The sequence below is a fragment of the Myripristis murdjan genome, chromosome 6 (assembly GCF_902150065.1).
Source record: "Myripristis murdjan chromosome 6, fMyrMur1.1, whole genome shotgun sequence".
NCBI classification, from domain to species: domain Eukaryota; kingdom Metazoa; phylum Chordata; class Actinopteri; order Holocentriformes; family Holocentridae; genus Myripristis; species Myripristis murdjan.
This window is the reverse complement of record NC_043985.1, coordinates 14,679,785-14,701,877: the sequence shown is the minus strand read 5'-3', so window position 1 is coordinate 14,701,877 and position 22,093 is coordinate 14,679,785. Positions and strand designations below refer to the sequence as shown.

Genomic DNA, 22,093 nt, shown 5'->3' with positions numbered 1-22,093 from the left:
GCTACTAGAACAAACAGCAGTCGGCTCCTTAAGCTAGAGTAGAGACAAGTTTCTGTTCTGTGATGTGACTGCCCGGTCAAAACAGCAACATTTATGAAAAAAAAAAAGAAAAAAGCAATGAGGAGAACCCCTTTCAGTCAGCTAATAACATGGCATTGGTGATAAAACGTCTGGTTTTGTTCAAACCCGAGCGTCTCTTTTTTCAAATCGAGCAATTCTGAGTCACGTTATCGTGTGACATTTGGTGGATGGTTTGATCCAAAGCACCTTACAGCGCATACATCTGTAGCATGGCCGACCCGAGTGACAACCAAACCTCCAACACAGATAAGGATGCAAATGTCCTTTTTTCACACTGCCAATTTTCTGTACAAATGTTACCTCCATCCTGGAGCATCAGCAAAATGAATACACCGACAGGATGTACAGTTTTTTTTTTTAAATGCAAATCTACACACCACAACATCTTTATATCGTCATCTCTTGCTTGCCAGTGTGAATACGATGTAAATTTGCACACTATGCACATTGCTGTAATTTCAAATAATTTCCTTCTTCAGTTGTCAGATGCCTCTCATATTTTACATTGACTGATATTTTTGTAATTGTTTCACGATGTCATGCCGTATAGGCCTACATACTGACAGAAGGTAATATGTGCAGGATCTACCTAAACCTATTTCAAATATACATGATTCACTGCATAAATAACAGCTTCAGGTTTAGGTTTATATATTTTTTTTAATTCTCACAGAGCTAAGGACTCCCATAGACTTCAAGTCATTATGCTAAGCTAACATGAAATGCTGCCCCATAGGAATCAATCCACAGGACCTACAGAGGAGAAAATGGTATCGAACACCTTCTCTCAGTCTGGGTGAGTCAGAAAAAGGGGATTTTTTCTCAAAACCTTCAGTTATTATATGTATGTATGTATATTCTATTTGTCTTTTGTTCCTACTGAATCCCAGTACTTTTGTTAGTGCAACAGTCTAATTCCCCGATGGAGATCAATAAATTTCCTCTGATTTTAAAGGGATGGTAGACTACAACGTGTAATTTTTCATTGTCAATGTTTTCTCACTGTCATCACGGGGTGTAGAAAACATCATGAAACTGTGAGGATCTGAGGTCCTTTCTATGAAGACAGAGGTTGATTTCTCCTGAATTGAGCAATAGGTTCTATTGAGAATTAAAGGTTGCTTTCACATGTAAGAGTGGAGCGATCCAATCCAAACATGACATCAGTATTTTTCCCTCCCCCATTTGATTGACTCTTCAACTCCATCTGTTATCCTCCAACAAGAGGGATATTTTCCCTCCACAACCACTGAACAGTTGGTTGCTGTAGAAAATGAAGCTCCTAAAACTCCATTTTATTATAGTTATTGACATTTACGAACATTCAATTCTTGGTGGATGATGAAGACAGGACTCAAGAATAATGCTAAATAAGAAAATGACATGACATTTTTAACTGAGTTTGCCATCCCTTTAGCCTGTGAAGTGTTGGTGCCATGCTCTATGCACTGATTTGCGCTGACCGTAGTGTTGATGTAGCTGACTATGTCCAGTCTAATCCTGCTGGACATCATCTGCACACTTTGAATTCAAAACATCATTTCTGAGTGATCTGTAACGTTTCAACCTTAAGCTGAACGCAATTACCAAAATGAGACATCAAAATCCTCTCTGCTACAACAACATTTTCCAGCTGGCGGTAAGACAAGTCTAGCTTGTTAGGCTGACATTTCTAGTCGTTGTAATTTACCGATTCCAACTTGTTAAATTCTTTAAGCACTGCACAGGTAAATAAAACAGAGGAGACACAGGGAACATAGAGAAGACAGGGAGGCAAAAGAGATATTCCAGAGCAACATCTCAGAAATCAAAAGTTTTGGTTAAAAATTAGACCCATAAAAGTACAATAGCGCATGATTACAGCATATCATAGTATTTTAGAATAATAATTATAGATAACTAAAGATTTTGGGTGGCAAAACAATAACACAAGCACTATTTTTTCACAGATACTGACTGACAAACTTAGTGTCATGTCTTCTGACGTTTAGCAAAGGGATGTACAGCATTTCGAAATAACTCTGACACGAATATAAACCTCTTAGCAGACAGTGAAACCTGGCAGCCTAAGTCACTGCAGGGAGCTCAGCTAGTGCACCGCTCCTTCCTGGCAACGACCAAACAACCTTGAAACACCGGTGTCACAACCACCGAGCACTGCACGCTGATGGCTGGAGTGACACTGCTGCAAATCCCATTAGGATGCAGCGAGGAAGAGGAGGAGGGAAGCAGAGGAAACTAGATATCCAGACAGCCTTGAGTGTATTGGAAAGGGAGAGAGAGAGACACGCACACAGAAAGACATAAAGACAGAGAGAGGAGACAGTGTGAGATAGACATAAAGAGACGGATAGACAGAGGGGGAGCCACTGCAGATGAGGAGCACCCCTGCTCTCTACGACAGATGTAGAGAGCGGAAGTAATGGGCTGGGACAGACGACTTCAGTATGTGTGTGTGTCTGTCTATGTGCGTGTGTGTGTCATCCTGACCTTTGCAGTAGTCCGCGGGGTCCTCCTGCTCCTCATCGTCGGAGCCCAGGATCTCCTCCTCCGGCTCCGGGGGCCCTGCCGGCTCAGGGGGAGGCGGAGGGGGCGGTGGGGGAGGAGGGGCGCTCACCGGGGCTTTCTGCTGGGTCTCAGGCCTGGGAAAGACACAGAGAGGGTGGGGGGGGTTAGGTAACCTGTCAGGTAACTTTTCAGTGGAAACCCCTTGGGCTAGCACTGCGGCTGTCCGGGCAGAAAGGAACCCGGCTGCCTCCCAGACAGAACATTTTACACTCACATTTTTTGGCATTTCTGGCTGGCACTGTTATCCACAGTGACTCACAATGAATGCAGCTGTGACTAAGCTTAAAGTGCAGATCGGCAGTGCAATATTAAAATAATCTGCGACACTGTCACATTGAAAGAAATGTTTTGGTGCTCTCTCTCTCTCTCGCCAGTTGACGCAATACAATAGTGATTCATCGTGCAACCTATAGCACAGTCATGGAAGGTTTTATGCTTGCCGTTCTAAACTCGGGGTGTCGGGTAGATCTTTACTGGGGGGGACAAGTCCTCAAGCTCACAGGAAGCGATGCATTTTGCAATCCCAGCAGCAGCAGCTTCTGAGCAATGCATAGAAGAAGAATTGGGCGGTTAGCATGAGCAGCGACGGCCACTGTGAATGAACAGATAAAGAAAAGAGCACCACTGACAGAAACTCATTTATCAAGACAAAATCCAAGGAAAAAGACGGCGTAATATTGGACACGCTGCTTGATTGACAGGTGACTCTTGCAAAGTGCAGAGCAAACTATGTTGCCAGAAAATCGAGAAAAAGAAAAGAGAGGGGAAACAATAAGACTCTTGCTGATTTGGATCAAATCCAACAACAATGGCGGTAACACATGTATCTATTGTAGACTAATAAAGTTTTTCTATTATCTAACAGGACATGATCATAACTGCAGTTGAGGGGCCAGTCAGCCCGCAAGCACCCGGGAGCTAAGGCATGAATCAGCAAAAAAAATGGCTACCATCCACAATCACACACACAAAAAAAACACACACAGCCAGTTACTCTCTCATTAATGGAAAAGAGCACAAAGCATTCTTGTATGAGAAAAGAAGTATTGTTCACAAGGTACATGTGTGCTAAGTGCTGATTGTTCTTTTTGAAACAACAGATAGTAAGTTAGACAGATAGATAGATAGATAGATAGATTTATAGATAGATAGATAGATAGATAGCATTCATCTCATGCTTTGAGGTAACGGCCTTGTTCCATTTCTGTTCGGTGGTCTAAAATGGAACTGAGCCCATGAGAGGGAAAACACTAAATAGGCTGCAGAGCTTGGGCTGCTTCACACTCCTGGCTTGGTTACGTTTTAGGCATCTAAAGAGCTGGTGCTCTTATCCAGGGCAACTCACAATGATTAATCGGGCAGGGGGTTCATCTTGCTCCATGACAGCTCACATGGCTACTGCGGGCAACGAGGAACAGCAGCCCTCTGTTTTGGCCCAGTCACCAAAACCACTGGTGCAACTTTCAAGTCTTTGCAAACTAAGGCAAACTATTATAGCTGTGCAAAAAAAGATAGTTACTGTTTATGTACTTCATGTGATGTTACTGCACTGTGGGAGGTAAGTGCGCTGTGCTGATTCTGTCTTAATAAATTGGAAGTGGAATTCAACTAGATTGTTTTGAGTCAGTTTGTTACATGTTTTATCATTTGAAAAGTTGCATATTTTATTAGTCTACCCAGCTAATGCAGTAGATTGTATTTTTAGCTCTAATAATACATTTTCAGCCAATCCTACAGAGCAGCAAAATGTATTGTGATACAAATCTTATCATGACTTGTGTGTCATGATAAGCTTCATGAAATGACTCAGTCTAATAGTCAACACACCACAGCGGCTGTGCTTGTCTATGTGAGAGTGAACAAGGTTAATGCTCATATCAGACAAGACTGGAGACAGTTTGGCAAGGGCTTTTAGCTTGGCATCACCTCAAAATAGAAAATATGATCAAATGCTAAACAAAGAAAGAAAAATACCAGCACACACACACACACACACACACACCCAAACAAACAAACACATGCACACACACACACACACAAAGCCACTGCTTGTGAGCTGTGATAAATTGCGGTCACAGGCGCAGACACATGATGGAGCCTCTTGGTGCGTTACCATAGCAACTGCAGAGCAAGGGGGGGAAAATCCAGGACAGAAAGCGTTAATGTGGAAGCGAGGACAACACAAACACGTACACACACATACAGTACAAATACACAACAGCAGCAGTTCCTCCAATGCAGCGGCGAAGGACAGCAGATCATTTGGCATTGAGATTTCAATGGTATTTTACAATGGACACACACACACACACATACAGTATCTGGTCTGTGCCCTTGCAGTAGGATACTGCTTCTTTACCAAAGCAGTCACGTAGAGTGTCATACATCACTTCTATAAGCTTGGTGCTTTTATATGGCTCATTCTGCCACTGGCCGCACCAACACTTAGCCTCCATAACTCTCTGGACCCGAGTCGAGCAGCAACATTAAGACACCAAAGCCTGAATGACAGACAGAGGAGAGTCGAGAGTGAGATACAGAGAGAAAGGGAGCGATGGACTAGAGAGAAAAAGACCTGGCATAGTGATAGAGGAGAGGGGATGGTGGACCAAAACAGAAAAAGAGGTAAACATGAAGAGAGAGACAGGCAAACAAAAAGAAATACACAGAAAGAGAAGTATGGAGAGAGGATGAAAGAGGCAGAAGAGGTAGGCAAACACATAGAAATGGAGATGCGGGCAGACAGAGAGAAAAAGAGACAGAACAAAACTGGTAGAAACAAGATGGAGGAGGGTGCAAATAAACAAGCCAACAAGCAGAGAGAGTGAAGAGGCCAGACAGAGAGAAAAAGGGAGGCAGACAGGCAGAAAGGGAGAGACAGGTAGGCAGATGAACAGATACCAGCAGAGAGAAAAAGAGACACAGGCAAAGATCAAAACAGAAAAATAAGCTGAAAAAAAAAAACAACAGAGACAAGCAGACAGGGGGAAAAAAACAGATGGGCAGCAATAAAGAAAGAGAGAATCAGACAGGCCAAAGGACAGAGTGGCAGAAAGAAACACAGAGGTAAACAGAGAAACAGAAAAACCTGCAAAACCTGTGAAAGAGCATGATCTGAACATGTACAGGAGACTGGCCTCACTTCGAATCTCTGTGCACTTGACACACCAAGAGCCCTTACACAATATAACCTGCAGATTGCATGTGGGTGTGTGTTTGTGTCAGCATGCCGTGGTCCAAACAGCTACATACTTTAACTCGGCCTACTTCACCGTACACCAGCAGACAGGTGGAGGTGGAGAGAGCAGTGGAAAACAGCTTAGGGGCCATTACCAAAGAAAAAATATGACTACACAAAAATTATGTTGTTATTTATTTTGTATCTCACCTCCACAAATCAGTTATTTGCGTGTCTTCTGTATGCGGTTTTCATCATCACATTTTCATCAGTGTCTTTTTAAATTTCTGCACAACTAAACTAAGCCAAACCAAAGTAAACACAATATCAGTGGTTCTTTACTAATGTGTCATCATGGCCCATGAGTCATCCTGCCAATGTCTGCACCAGCTTATTTCACAAATTACCACCTCACTGCTAAAGGAGTGCATGCTAATCAATGAAATTAGCTGCTGTATTGTTTGGTTGGTATGAAAGCCTGCACACTCCTGGGCCCCAGTGGAACACGGCTGACAACTACAGCCCTAATCATTATTCATCATCACCTTTAAAATCAAAGGTAATACAATTTGCTCCTTCCCCAGAAGGTAGGGTTTTTTATGAGGAATCAGAAAGAATCAGGGCACAACTAACCTTGCAGTTTTGGCAATGTTTCAGGCATTTCTATGACCATGACAACAGATAACCAGTGTCATTTTCCTCATTGCAGACGTACCAGTCAGCTGTTTACTGGGTTAGACAGAACAAACCTAAATCTAACTCAGAGTGGGTGTACAAGAAGAGCTGTGTTGATCATCAGGATGGCATAAACACCACCATGGCTATGTTTGATAATGTTACAGTGAGTGTGTGTGTGTGTGTGTGTGTGTGTGTGTGTGTGTGTGTGTGTGTGTTGTTCACCTTGCCTCAGGCTAGCGTGGGAGAAGCAAACCTGAACTGTGAGGAATGTCCTCTGTGTACACTATAAGTATTTTCATGTTCATGTAAACGGGGCTGTATTTAAGTGTGTGTGTGTGTGTGTGTGGGTGGCTGTGTGCGTGGGTGGGTGTGTGTGTGTGTGGGTGTGGGTGTATGAGTGTGATGATGGCCTTCAAAAGGCAACTACAGGCAGTAATGCCTGTCTTCACCTCCTTGCACTGGTCTCTGTGTACATGAAATATGTCAAGTCCATGTCTGCTCTTATGTGTGTGTGTGTGTGTGTGAGTGTGTGTGTGTGTGTGTGTGTGTGTGTGTGTGTGTGTGTGTATGTGTGTGTGTGTGTGTGCTACAGCACAGGTTCAGACAGGAGTCTTTCAGCAACTACCTTGTACTGTGACAGCAAATTACTGTAAGATGCAGCTTCCATCTTTCCATGTGTGTGGACATACCCAGACTGCCTCTCACACGCCAAAGTGTGTGTGTGTGTGTGTGTGTGTGTGTGTGTGTGTGTATGTTTGTGTGTACAGTTCTGTACACATACTGTCCACTCTTTCTGCCTCTCCAAAGGCACTTCCACTCTCGCGCCCAGCATCAGCATTCAGCGCCTCAGTGTCACATTCTCAACAGCTCAGCCCTTCCTTTCCATATCCTGGTCCATTACCTTATCTCAACACTGCTAAACAAACAGCTATAAAAGGACGCACTGACTTATCTGTCAGTTCCAATCTCACATTTTGATTGGATGACAGACATTCTGATGAGTTTCAGAATCTCCCAGTACTTGCACTCCAACATCATCGTTGTTTATATATCACTCCGCCTTGTACACCTTCAATACCTGAAACTAAGCTGATACCTGTAGGAGCTGATACACAGCTATGGCTGTGTAGACGGAACTATTTTTCTTTGCAGAATCATTTTCTCTGCAGTTAGGATCATTAAAAAACAATCAATAACAAAACAAATTAACTGAAATTGTGCTATGGTCACAATAATACACTCAATGAGGTGTTATAATATGCAAAATTAGCACTCCCCCTTGTCTATTATTGCTGAACTAGAGCTCGTCTTGTGGCTAACCAGCAGACAGCAAGGCCCAGCCCCTGTCAGTCACAATATGCAAACCTGCTACAGCACAGGACTGCAGAAGTTCACCATGACTGCAGTGGAAATGGGCCGCACAGCATGTGGAGCGATTCAAATGTGGATGGGGTGAACAGTGAGGGACCGAAGGGGACCAAAAAGGAGATGGAACTCTTGCTGAAAAATGAGAAAAAGAGAAAAGAGATATTGCAAGAATGCCTCACAGCCACATGCACACACACATGACCACATGACCACACCTATACACACACACACAATAGTATGGGGCTGTTCCACCAAAGCATTTCACTGTCAAAGTGTGTCAAAGCACAGAGATACCCTGAGGCCTGTGCTATGCTTCTGCACAGGGCAGGAAAATAGTCTGGCACTATTTCATATCATTCCACTGTCTGTTCAAAGAAGAAGATCCACAAAACCATAACAAGTATCTGTCCTCGCTGCAAATCTAGATAAGACTCTTTACAAATGATCAAAACCAAAGTGTATGCATTCATATCATATCGCACTGTTTAATCTTGTCTAAACAGTTGCTGTCTCTAAATCTCTGACTTGACAGGGCAACACTGTAAATATCTACAGTGTAACAATCATCCTCAAGATTTTCCCTCAAAACAAGAATTAATTCATATTTACAGTAGGTATCACTACAGCTCCGTGTGCACAGTCATTAGCATACTTTGCTATCGTGTTAAAGCATGTTTTAATTAGTATTCCTCCTCAGCTCAATTCAGTGGAGTCATGGTCCTGGACACTAAACTCTTTAGAGATGGACTGTGTGGAAGGGCTGCTGATGGCATTATCATCCAATCACAAAACAATAAATGAAGGCAAACTTTCACTGCAGGAATCAGCTATTGCAATACCTAAAACACCTCTGAAACTTAGCTTTTGGTTGTTCATTTTGGAGTTTGTCCCCAGCCTGTGGCATTTAAAAGTTCACTCTCCAGTTCATATCTGAGGGATTTGCGTAGACTGACCGTGTCCCCTGTTGTTTCAGAAGTGCAGGAGAGACTGAATCTGTGTTGAAATCCTCCTCTGGATGCAGTTCTAATGAGATGACGCTGCTGTCAAAGACAGAACCAACACTGTCTCTGCTGTTGTTAGTGGATTTTTGTCCATGGGTGGGATCCTTCTCAAAGGCTGGTACACCTTTTGAATTTGAGTTGAAGGTTTGAAAGCCACTGGAAGCTTTAAGACATCTGGTTCAAGGCAGCAAGCTTTGAGATCTTGATGATGTTTACATATATATATATATATATATATATATATATATATATATATATTCTTACCTCCATGGCATCTGTGTTGCTGCATTTTTCTGTCAACCCAGTCTTCACTAAACACATTGTCTTTTTCATTTTCACAGAAGTTGTTTGCCTGTTCTGAGGTGAGGATTCCAGTCATCTTTCTGCAGCTTTTCCTCCTAGTCCTCCATCCACAACAAGGCTGCTGTGTGAACAAGTTGAAAGAGCCACTGCAGCTTGTTTATTCCTGTCATCTTGAGGGGAATCTGGGTCCCACTGGGGTTTAAATGTTTTTTGTCCTCCAACCATTACAAAACAAAACAAAACAAACAAAAAAAAAAAACTATCCTCAGAGCCACAAAAACGACCCCTTGTTGTAGAAAAAGATAATTCTGATGATGTTGATGGGTTGACCATAGGAATTTTAATGTATGCGTATAGCTCTATCAGGATTAACTTTTGCTTTTGTCCTTAAGTGCCAAGATCTCCCCAATTATTCCATAATGCATATAATCTCACAAAATCTATTGCAAATTATTGAATTAAATAGAAATGAAATTGAATGCAATCAGTGTGCACCAATGGAAGCTCTCATTGAATAATAAATCTTCTCTGTCATATTTGTTGCCACTTCAATTCACAACCAAGTGTCTAAGTCAAGCACAGCGTCTATTTTTGAAGCTGCATGAGTCTTATGCTTTAAGCAGTTCTTTTAGCATGCAAAATATTTGCTACAGTGTCATGCTCAGTTCACTCACATGCCTCTGGAGACTTCACGTCAATGATGCAGCCTGCTGTTACTGACCATGAAATCACAGAGCATTGCTAACACATCTCCGACCAGAGAGAAGCCGTATAGAATAGTTGACCGCTCTCGAGTTCAAACTTGATGAGTCATCCATAAACACGCCTCGTTATCACCAAGGTAACAGGCATTACTTAGCAACAAGAGCATCATCCTCCACTCTCAATGTTAAGGCGTGGGTTTCTGACCACGGGTGTCCTTCAATACAGCTTAACCATCCCTTTGGTAGTTTTTCTATCTCTGATTGATTCATCGTCTATCTTTCTTTCTCTCTGTCTCTGCATCTTGGCCCGTGTCAGCAGGACAGCTGACTCATTCTCTCCTCTCCTCCAGAGTATCTGTCTGTGTGGAGAACTGAGATCTCACTGCTATTTTCAGGCTGCAGCCTGACGTCACCGGCTGCGCTGCCCCCACACAACCTCAAGCTGCCATTATGGCTCTGCAGGATCCAGTTTCACACCACCAGTCCACTGTTCAATACATTACCATATGGTGCAATGCCAGATAACCATCCATCATATGTCTCTGCAAGAGGCTGCTACAGTACCACAACTTAGACTTTCCATTTTGGCTCTAGAACATAGACTGGCTTAAAGTATGTAGAATATACTTCAAGACAGTCTATGCTCTAAGTATCCAGTTTTCACTGCATAACCAACATATTGCAGCTGTGATAGGAGCAAAATGCTTTATTGCATATGCAACACATGAAACTTAATATAAAAATGCAGTCTATAGCCATGGACCAGAAAGATTCAGATTTTTCAGTCCCATCCCCTTGCCAAAGGAATGGGAAAATGCATTAAGGTGCAAGAGTGCCACTTTAAAGTAAATCGCTAGCAAATGCAGACTATTCAATATCTTTATGAGAATGCATTCTTTATTTATTGAGGTGGTATGGAGCAAATTTTAAGCTGCGATTAAAAAAATGGAACATTGTAAAATCTGAAATGCTACACTAGCTAATGCTAGCTTAGTATTACAACACTGATGTTAATGTCTTGGGATGTTTCCAGGCCTAATTTGTTACCAGTATATATTTAAAATAAATTAAATCAATAACACATGGTGTTTGGTGATCTATATTACGTGTCAATCAACAGCCGTGTTTCTTGTCAAACAATCTTTGTGCAAGATACTGAAACTTGTTAGGTCTATAAGTCATTCTGGATAAGAGCAGTTCTGATAGTGGTGCAGTATTTTGTTCAGAAAAATGTCTTCCTATAATAAAAACAAATAAACCCATAACCATAAACAGTCAGCTCTGTGCCTCGGGGTCCAGGCCTCACCAATCTATAGGTGCTGAATTGACTGCTGCTGCAATTCCCCAGAGGCAGCCAATGGTTACTAGACCACATGCTATGTTACACTGACAAATTTTAAAGACACTGTGCATCGTGGACACTACATACATAAACACAAACACATTTATACATACTATACAAACACAAATACTATATAAATACTGTAAGTGTAGAAGCAAGAGCTAAACAAAGCACTGCAGCACACAGCACAAATACATGACTGTTGCGCACTAACATTAATTAACGTGCACAAACACACTCATACACACATACACATGCGCTAAATGATCCTTAAACACGTACCCGCTGCATATCTTTTGCACATACAAAGCAGTCAGCAATCTGTGAATACATGTAAGACTCACTCAATAGACCCACTTGACGCTGAATAAAATTTGCATTCAGAAATAGGGACACTGTTCTGCATAGCTGGTGCGGTGGCATACATGTGCATGTGGGCTCACACAAACACACACAAACACACACACACACAGTACGGCCTTGAGGCAGCCAAAGCCAGATGACATGGCTGCACATCCAGTAGGACAAGCACAGTGGTCTGATTCAATCCTGTCAACAGAAAGACCAAGATCCACATGCACAAACACACACACACACACACACACACACACACACACATACACATACACATACACATACGTTTTTGTGCATTTGCATGTGTGTGCATGTATGTTTTACGTAAAAGCCATTAGGCCTAGGATCATGGCTCGCTCAATATCCAACCTCATTTCCAACACACATACAGGCCCGGTGGGTATGGTCATCTGTGTCTTTCATTATGAAGTGCACTTTATAATGTGCACTTCTCTATAGTGCACTCAATCATTCCACTGTATTTATACATTCCAATGACGTCAGCCAGCCACAAAGCCTGGTATTGTGGAGGTCACATCCGCCCACTCTGGTTACATCTAGAGTATCTCAAGAAGGCATGCTCACACACACACAAATGCACACACACTTGCATGCAAGCACATAAAGATAAAGCCTGCGTTGATGCTATGCAATGATTGACAACACCCTCTCCTTTTTCATTCACAATCTCATTCATCTCAGTTGTGGATAGACACAGGCCTGTTCATCATCAGCACTGCTCCCACCCATCCACATGGAACAGTTCAGGGTTTCACAAAAGGGAGAATGCTTAAATGTTGAGCTCTGACTGATCCAATACAGGCAACACTTCCCCACTGCAGAGTCCTCACTGTTTTTGTATTATTGTATAACACTTCATTAAGTCACTTCAACAGGAACATGAAATAGCACTGAGCAGATCCTGTGAATGTGGGAGGAAATTCCTCTATTTCTGTTTGTTTACATTTTCGGGGCTAGGCAGGCCCTATTTGAGGAGTTAGCAAGAGCTTCTTGGTTTCAGAATCTTTTTTTTCTCCTCAGAAAATTTTCAAGCCATTCTAAAGCCAAGGGGATCAGCTGTATCCCATAATTATTTTGGTTAAACTGTTTGGTACAGTTTGGTTCATGAACAGCTGAGTGGAGTGTTTCAAGCCATCAGAGCCCCACTCTGTTAATCTGATCTAACATGCAATATCAAGTTTAGAAATTACTGAGTGATGTTAGGATCTAGACAAAAATAAAATATAGGTCGAGGGTAGTGGACGTGGGTGTGGAGGGGGTTCTGAGGCACTAGAAATCCCTGTTTTGCTTTCTGGAAGTGTCTAATGCAATGCAGCATATGTGAGGGGAGACATAATCACACTCAACCCTCTAACAGTTGCAATAAATGGCTGGTAAATAATGTGTTCTGTCTATATGGCTCTGCATAGCCTAACGTGCTCTGTAATCAACATTTGTACATCATTCTTTTCACTTCTGAGTCAGACATCTGAAATGGGCCTTTGTATGAAACCTCACACTGGATCATGACACAAATGACTGCAACATGAAATCTTAATGCTGGAACTTTACATCACCACTGCACCACTGATGGCCTCCACTTTGTTTTCCAGGAGAGATCTTTCATTCCTCCCAAATGAGGAAGTTTCAATCATTACTGACAACACTGAAGTGTGAATCGTGTAATTACTGGTTCCATACTGCTAATTATTAGCACTGTGGCTGCAGCCTGCTCACCACTCCCAAGGGATTTCATTTGTTGATAGCATAGGCCCTATCTCTTGCTAGGTAGCAATAAGCCTCCTGAAAAGTAACATAATATTATGAGTTTTCAGATAGAGGCTCTAAATCTATTCTATTAATCACTGCCTATCAAAGAAGGTGCAACCATTAATGAGATATCTATATATAACTGTGCCTCAGAAACACCATGGGGAAAATATAGACCTGTCAATCAAAGCACAAGCTGGAATAGAGACTTTGGCCAGAGCTGGTTCTCTGTCCCCAAAATTTGTACTCACTCTCATTGGCAAAGAATGGCTGAATTAAAAAGGTCTCTGCTTGTTTGAAGCCCTCTTATCATTTTGTGCATTTCCTGTGTCATTCTATACAGGAGGACCAGAACCAGGGTCACGCAGTTTTGATTTTCCATCTAATATCTTCAGGCGAGACAATGCATGTTAGAGCGATTGACTTGATTATATGAAAACGTGAGGATGCCTCATATTTCACAGCCCAGATCCTCATCCCACTCATCATTACACCTCATCTGGTATAACACATCCCAACCTGGCTGCTGTCTTCAACGCATAAAATTACATATAACCCTCAGCTGGAGGAATGCTAAGCAGGGCTGCAGCTAAGACCACCTTAGTCACACATGAGTCAATGCCAAGACCAAGGAAAGAGCAAGAATTCTCAATCCGATAAAGAATTCTGTGAGACTGTGTGTCAGCTTCTTCAAACAACAGACATTTCATTCTGCAAGCAAAGTCTTCAAATAAGACGCAGTTGCATTCCAGCCACTATTTTGGGGGGATGAAAACGGCTGGGTTATTGTTGCTCTTGAAGGTATTTTACCACTGGAAAGGCAGTCTTTTCATAAAACTGGACTGTCTATGCAGCAGAAAGGTGCAAATATTTCTGAAATTGGTGCTGCATGACCAGAGAAAACAGAGGAAAAGGGCTGTAGTGTTTCCTTTTGGAATATCGCGGCTCAAGTCACCAAATTGACTTGTGGTGGTTTCCTGACCAAATCTGCCTTAAACAACAAGTTTATTAATCACAGTGAGACAAGCAGGTTAAATAAATGATAAAAATAAAGATAAAACAAAAGTACAGTAGGCCTTGAATCAAGCCAACACATAGATGCAACTCATACCAGTTGCACGTGAATGATCCAAACTCACTCCCTGCTTTCAACATCTTGGTATTTAGGCTATTAGACTTGTCAATGTATCACCACTCTGCCATACTCCCTCCCTTGTTCTCTTTCATCTTTTCCACTCTGCCTGTGATTTGACAAAAATCACCTTAATAACAATGGGACTACCTGGTTAAAAAGGCTTAAAGATACAACAAAAATACCACAACCCCAAAATTAAGCCAAAGCATAGTCACTTCCTGCCTTGAATCTCCAAATGTTTAGCCTATTAGTCCTGTCAATCCAGCACCAATCGGACTCTCTCCTGTCTTGTCAACTCCACCTTCTTGTCTGCTTCTTGTCATAAAGTCTACGGACCCCAGACTGGTCAAAAAAAAAAGAGATTAAGATAAACCTAAAGTACTGTAGACCTGGAACTATGTGTAAAACATAGATAAAAATCCAAGCAGTTGCACATGAAGACTAAAACTTGAACCTCCTATTAGCCCTGTCAATCCTCTCTCTCTCATTCATTTTCCCGCATATTTCAGCCCTCTACCTGTTCCGGAGCGCCCTGTGGCGCAGTCGGAGCGCGCACAAAGACAGATTCCATCTCTTCTTAGTGGGGCGGCATGAGCTATGCTCCATAGGGCAGGATGAAGGGAAAGTGTAGCTCCTCTCCCTGCTGCAGCTGCTTGGACACTGACCACACAAACACGGCATCGGTGGAACAAGACGAGCCCAGCCTAGCATTCCAGCAGCAGTCGTATGACGCCCTGACACCCACCTGCTAAGGATCCCATTGCAGTGCATGTACAGATGTACACATGGGCATGAATATAAACAGCAGAGGCAGTACATATGTGCATATGTATACTGTGGATATACACATTAGACACACATACACATTCACATTAAAATACACATATCCCCAGATATTTAAATTTTTTTACTGAAACACTGGCAGGAATTGCACAGACGCACACTTGTGTACAAAATACAAACACATACAGACACACACACAGACAGAGTATTTCACATACATCCCTTCAAACACCTTTGGACTTGTGTGTTTAAGTGTAAACAAGTTATTATAGTATTTAGGTCTCATCCAAGATGATGGCGTGTACAGACGCAGTGGCACTTCCAAACTTAGATTTCATTGTCTATGACAATGGCAGTAAACTCTCTTGAATGTTCTGAACCCTGAAACAGTCCCAGGTAATTATGAGCTTTGGCTCCAATCAGCAGAGGTACTCGAGTAACCTGCTAATTTGCGACCCGCGTAGGCAGATTGATACAGGACACGCTCAGCGTGGTTGGATGATTGTCACACAGTTAACCTGGAGGTGAAAAGTGTAGTCTGGAACTTCTGCTAATGCAAATGGTGTCACCTGCCTTTTTTGAACAGCTAGTCCCAACTAAAAGTGGTAATACATACAAAAATGCAAAACACACACAAAATTAAGATTTGAATCCATCCACCAACATGAGCCTTATAACAACCTTCCCAACATTCACTCACACAGTCTGAAAAGACTAAACGGAGTATCCAGACAAATGCAGTTTCATAGGAAAAAAACAAAACAAAACAAAAACTTCAGCAATATGGACAGCAGTTCATATTGCTGTCAAGACAAAGCACAACTGGGTGTGAAGCTGAGCACACCGACTTGGCAAAGTTATCTACAATTTGGGCTGCGTTATGGGTCCAGAGCTCAATAAAACCTACACACACAGGGTTGCCCTTGTTTGCAAAATAAACGCCCCATGACCATGATGCAGAAAGAGACACAGACAGATGAATTAAAGCATTGTCGGTTATGCAGGCACAAACACGCAGCTCAACACACACACATGCTTTAGACACACTTGCACATGGAAATACCCGCTGACATATGGAGACATGTTCAGACACATCATCTTTCTCTCATATGCACACACACTCACGCTCAAAGTTCCACAAACACACCCTCCACCACACACGTAAACACAAACAGGTCATTATCATTCCAGTGCTTCAGTGCTGCAGCATCAGTAGAGATTAGGCCCCTGGTGACCTAGCATTACCCAACACACTGCGCAAGTCTGCAGAGAGCGATCTGCTTTCTCCCTCTATCCCCCCTCTCTTTTCCTCCTCTTCTTCTCCCCTCTCCCATCTCCCTTTTATCTTGGTCTATCCATGGCTGCCCGTCTCTCTTTACTGTCTCCGGAGATTTCTGTTGTTCGTTCCTGCTCTTTGCTCTCTCTTGGTGTCTCTCTCTCTCTTTTCTCTCTCTCTCTCTCTCTCTCTCTCTCTCTCTCTCTCTCTCTCTCTCTCTCTCTCTCTCCTGTCAATCTGTTTGTTTCTCGCCATCTCTTTTTCAGCTCCACCATGGATCATCTCTCTCCCATGGCTGTTGATGTATCACATTCGTCTGCTCCCTCCCCTCACCAAAAACAATCTCCCTTATTTACTCCCTCTCTCCGTCTGTCCCCCCCTCCCTTGCTCTCCCTCCATTTTCATGTTTCTGCTGAGTATATCTGACACAGCGCTGTAGCAATAAAGTTGTACACTGATAGACATGTCATGATGAGAGAAACACTGCTCTAAAGTATTTAAAGGCAACATCGTATTATGACATTTTCAGTTTTAGTCGATTATTTTTGCCTCAACAAGCTCGTGTCACATGGTAGAAACACTACTTTGGCATGGCACGTGCCCAAAAACACCTTCGAATTCCTGATTACCATGCATGCCAAATAGCTACACTGCAGCTAACACTGTTTTCACAAAAATGCAACAATTTTAAAAAATGCAAACTGAAGCGATATAATGAGAGAAAGACCGCACTAAAAATCTTAAAGTTAAACACCTTGCATAATATTTTGAATTGTAGCCTAGTCTGCATATTATTTCTCTGCAACAAACTCCTGTTAAGAAGTAGGAATATGGCCTAAATTTGTACTTACCCTATTAACAGTTAGTAGCATTAGCAGTAGCATCACCATAACCAAAGAAGGTTATAACCATGGGTAGAGCTGCTCACTGCAATGGTCGGCTACCCTTCGCTGCACTTCTGTACTCAATGTCATGTCAGTAGGAATACTAACAAGGCTAACATGACACTTTTAGGGTAGAAGAAGGGCACATATGAAAACTGTTGTCCCCAAACATGAAATATATCTAGCAAAGAAAAATGGAATTGAGTTCAAAATATCACTTGACTATTTTAAATCGGATTTTAATGTATTTCCAATCTACTTTCTATTCAACTTGCTTCAATTTCATTGTTGCATCAATGATCCGTGCTGTGAACAGGGTTTTACTTTTTTCTTTGACAGTCACATTTAAGCAGCTTGACAACGATGAACCTGGCGACTAATACTGCTTGTTATTAAGACGAGAGCTGGACACTGCAGATACTGGAGATTCGGTTCCAGCAGCGAAACTAAAAACTGCCCGAGTGGAACCGAACACCAGATAGATAGTGATAGGGACATGTAAAAAGACAGACAGAGAGAGAGGGAATTGAGAGAGAGGGAGACAGGGTGAGAGACAGAGTGTGTGTGTGTGTGTGTGTGTGTGTGAGAGAGAGAGAGAGAGAGAGAGAGAGAGAGAGAGAGAGAAATAACCAGTACACTGCAGGAAAGACTGGAATGTTGTATACATAAACATACTGAGTCAACAGGGACAGGGAGTGCTGAACACACACACACACACACACACACACACACACACACACACACACAGTCAAGAGCAGTAGGAAGCCAACTCCATCAAAATGATACGCATTCTTTCTCAGCCTTGTTTGGATCCAATCCCTATCCCATATCCCAAAATTCCTGTTTGGTCCATTCAAAACGAGATCATTTTCACTGGTGATTGGCGCAGTGGCGCAAAGCTTTGGCCAAAGCCAATCCAACATTTTCACAGTCAAAATGCAGAAGTACTCACTGAGAATAGGAGGTATACCGTACGCTAAATACGAAAACACCCAAAAGTTATTTTAAGTTCATCCCGCCACGTGAACAGCATCACCCTTCAAAGCAGCTGGTGTATGGATTTTTCATCCATCAACGTCCACTGATACCTCAGTGTGACCTTTGACCACAAGTTGATGCTGAGTGATACTTAACCCTGCGAAATCACCCGCAGAAGATCAGGTGACGTGGGACAGATCACATGACCGTTCCTTGGGGCACTGCCGTAGCAATCGCCTCAACACACTATCACACTTTAGAGGTGTCTTGTTCACGCTGGATGCTTGACTCAGTGATTCCTGTTACTGATTAGCCACACAGGATTTGGTTGAGCCGAATGGAAATTCCCAGCACTGTTGCGTGTTGATACAGAGAGAGAACCGTGCTGAGCATTCCGGTTTGTTAGACTTGTTTGCAGGCACGAATGTTATGTCAGTTTTGCCAACACACAATCACACACGCACACACACACACACATACACAGCTGTCATGAATCCCTAGTTTTTAGACATCAGACACTGTCATGGACACTAATAGAGACATAAGAAGAGAAGATGGGGAGCAGTGATGCAGTTAGGGTTAGTATCCCCCTGTCGAATGTCATGATATGAAATTCGGAGTAGGCCTATACATTATAGAAAGTGCAGTGCACTGAACTGATTTGGGACCTAACAAGGAGGCGTGAGATTTCTTCTTTGCATTTGGCAAAGCCTCAATACTGCCCTCAGCAGTTCTGTTAGGCCAGTCATGCTCACTGAAACAGTGAACTTGTCAATTGTCATTTTTGATGTCATTCCATCCGAACATGACAGCGAACATGTCAGCATCCGTGGCGAAAAACCAGCTCTATGTAGATTAAAACAGCTCATTTGAATCTTCAGCTCATGTGAGATGTACATTATTTAAAACAAATGTATGTATGTATGTATTTAAAAAAAATGTGCACTATGCAAAACTGCAGAGGGCTGACTGAAGGAACAGTTAGACGCAACTGCCAAAATCATGCAACAAGCACATCATCCATCAGTAGTGAGCAGCCTGATGATGAGAATAAGGTAAATTCAACTTCCAGATTTGTCTAATTTAAACATATATACTCATTCATACAGATATATATAGATCTGAGAAATCACTTTATCCTTTAAAAAAAAACACAAATAAATGGTTTCGTTAAAGTATTTGGTTTATATGGGTATTATGATCATCAGGTCATACTGCAGTTTAGCCACCTTTTTATATGCCACTATATCACTGCCAGGACTGATATGAATATAAGCAGTGGGTGCATCATTCATGGGTGGTTGGATAGAAGGATAGACGAAAAGGGAGACGGTAGAGACGGTAGAGATTGCAGGGAGCCAAGTAAAGGACAAAAAAGGAAGTGGCAGGAGAGCAAAGAAGAGGCCATGGTCAGTCTCTATCCAGACCAGACCGGACCAGACCAAAGAAGGGGTTGGGGGCATTGTGGAGGGGTGGGGGGTAATGGAACCCAGTCAGCCAGACAGGCAGGATAGGCTGGCTAGTTTGCAAGTTAGCTCACTGCCACGCTTCATTAGCTATTGTCATGTTGTGGCAAGACTGAGCCTGTGTGAGCGTGTATGTATAGTGAGTGTGTGTGTGTGTGTGTGTGTGTATGTGTGTGTGGTGATGTGGGTCAGACCAGAGAAGATGGTGGAGGCCACAGGCGAGTCTAGACTACACTGGGGGAATGTGATGGCTGCCACCCATCCTTCCTCTGCTCCACAGCTCCTGCAGATGTGATGGCTGCTGCACAGGCCTGGCTTATTGACTGAGCAGCCAGCTCACTGGACACATTCCAGCACTTAGACAGCATCCTCCACTTTTCTCTTTGCCCCATGCTCTCTCCCCCACACTTTTATCCTCTCCTTGCTTTCATCTTTTTTTCCATCTTTGCTGGGACGTTTGTTTAAATATGCTGTTTTGGTGCAGAGAATGGAGCTGAAGTCGTTGTGTGCAGTTGCTGGTTGGTCATGGGGAAGGAGACAAAAAGGGAATAGAGGAAGGCCGCTGCTTGAGACTATTGGGACGTATCCAGTAACCTGTGTTTCAACCGGTGTCAGGTAGATGAAAGGCGAGAGGAGATGAGATGGAGATTTTTGGATACTGTTGGGAGTCGCTGGAGGGGCTTGGTTTGTGTGTGTGTGTGTGTGTGTATATTTGTGTGTATGTGTGAGTGTGTGCATGCTCTTGAGTCTAACCTCCACTGTCTACATTCTAATCATAACAGGCACCTCCACCATTACATCCATCAGCTCTCTCTCCCTCTCCCTCACTCTCTTTCTCTTTCTCTCAATTTTCAAGTTCAATTTGCCAGTTTCGCTCTCTGTCCTTGGATGAAAACACAGTCTGCCTCATTTTCCCTCTCACCTTTTCATTTTAATTTCCCTGTCTGGTTCTGACTGCTCTGTCTTGTTCTCCCACTTCTCTCTCTCTCTCTCTCTCTCCCTCTGTGTGCCCCTCCGTCTTTCCTCTCTCTGCCCATCAAGAGTGGCAGTTTTGGTAATCACAGTAAAAATAATATGAGTCACTGAATCACACGTAACCATGTACAAGGAGTACATGCTAATTTGGGATATTTAACCTGGCCATCCTCTCCTGTTGCAGATTACCATTTGTATTTTTTTGATCATGATGTGTCATCATGATGACAGAGGCTCTTAATTGTCTGTTAAATCTATTTATTTGCAGCAGGGGGGATAGCAAGGCGAACTCCTCACCTAAACCATAAACACACACTGGAAGCATTGCATGACAGAATATCTCTATGCAGGCTGCAGGTGTGACAAGCAACATCAAAGATAGTGAGGTTTACCCGCTGGCACCTATAACAGCTTTTCCTCTCTTTCTCTCTCTCCCTGTGTACATACATCAACTGATACTCTCGCCTCTCCCCACAAGCACTATAAGCCAGCTTTGCAACAAAGCCTATAAACTCTTGACCCCTGCCTGTTTATTTACTCACCCTTTGTTTAATCCTCAAAGAAAGTCTGTTTGAATAACATTAGCCCTCAACACAACAGCAGTCTGACCTAAAATGACATGCAGTCACCTCACAGAGAGACGCTTCAAGCAGCACACCACTGACATGCAATGGGGATGTCAAAACACTCACACATCCTGACAGGCACATACACACACTCCTCCTTCTCCTCCTCCATCAGTCTCCGTCATGCCTGAAGTGCCGGGTTACACAACAGTGATTGTCTCCCTAATTCAAATGCTGCAAGAGGAATTTGTCACAGTGCCTCTCTCTGCTCTCTTCCTGCCCAACTTCCTTCATCCCTCCATCACTCACTCCATCCATCCATGTATCCATCCATTCCTCCGGTTTAGCATGTTTGTGCTTAAATTAAATTTATCCAGTATGTTCTGCCTTGTTGTTGACCAGCATGCTTTTGCATGACCTAAAGGAGCCATTACTGTGTGTGTGTGTGTGTGTGTGTGTGTGTGTGTGTGTGTGTGTGTGTGTGTGTGTGTGTGTGTGTGTGTGGAGCCTGGGGCCCAGATGGTGTTGTGGACAGGAATGCTGCGCTGATATATCCCAAAACACAGGCCCAATATAGACTTTGGCTCCAAACCCAAATACAAATTCCTAGAAATTGAAAATAAAACAAAAATACCCAATAGTCCAATCCTATCATATTGTTTTCACTTGGAAAAAAAAAAAAA

The 22,093-nt window shown here is 42.8% G+C and overlaps 1 protein-coding gene across 3 annotated transcripts in view; it reads right to left on the bottom strand.

The window, feature by feature from the left end:
* srpk2 (SRSF protein kinase 2) overlaps nt 1-22,093 on the bottom strand; it is a 100,929-nt gene that overhangs the window by 55,761 nt on the left and 23,075 nt on the right. For all 3 annotated transcript variants that reach the window (XM_030054512.1, XM_030054511.1, XM_030054513.1), the window contains one exon: nt 2,572-2,723. In XM_030054512.1, the coding sequence (XP_029910372.1) occupies nt 2,572-2,723 (152 nt within the window). The remainder of the gene's footprint in view (nt 1-2,571; nt 2,724-22,093) is intronic.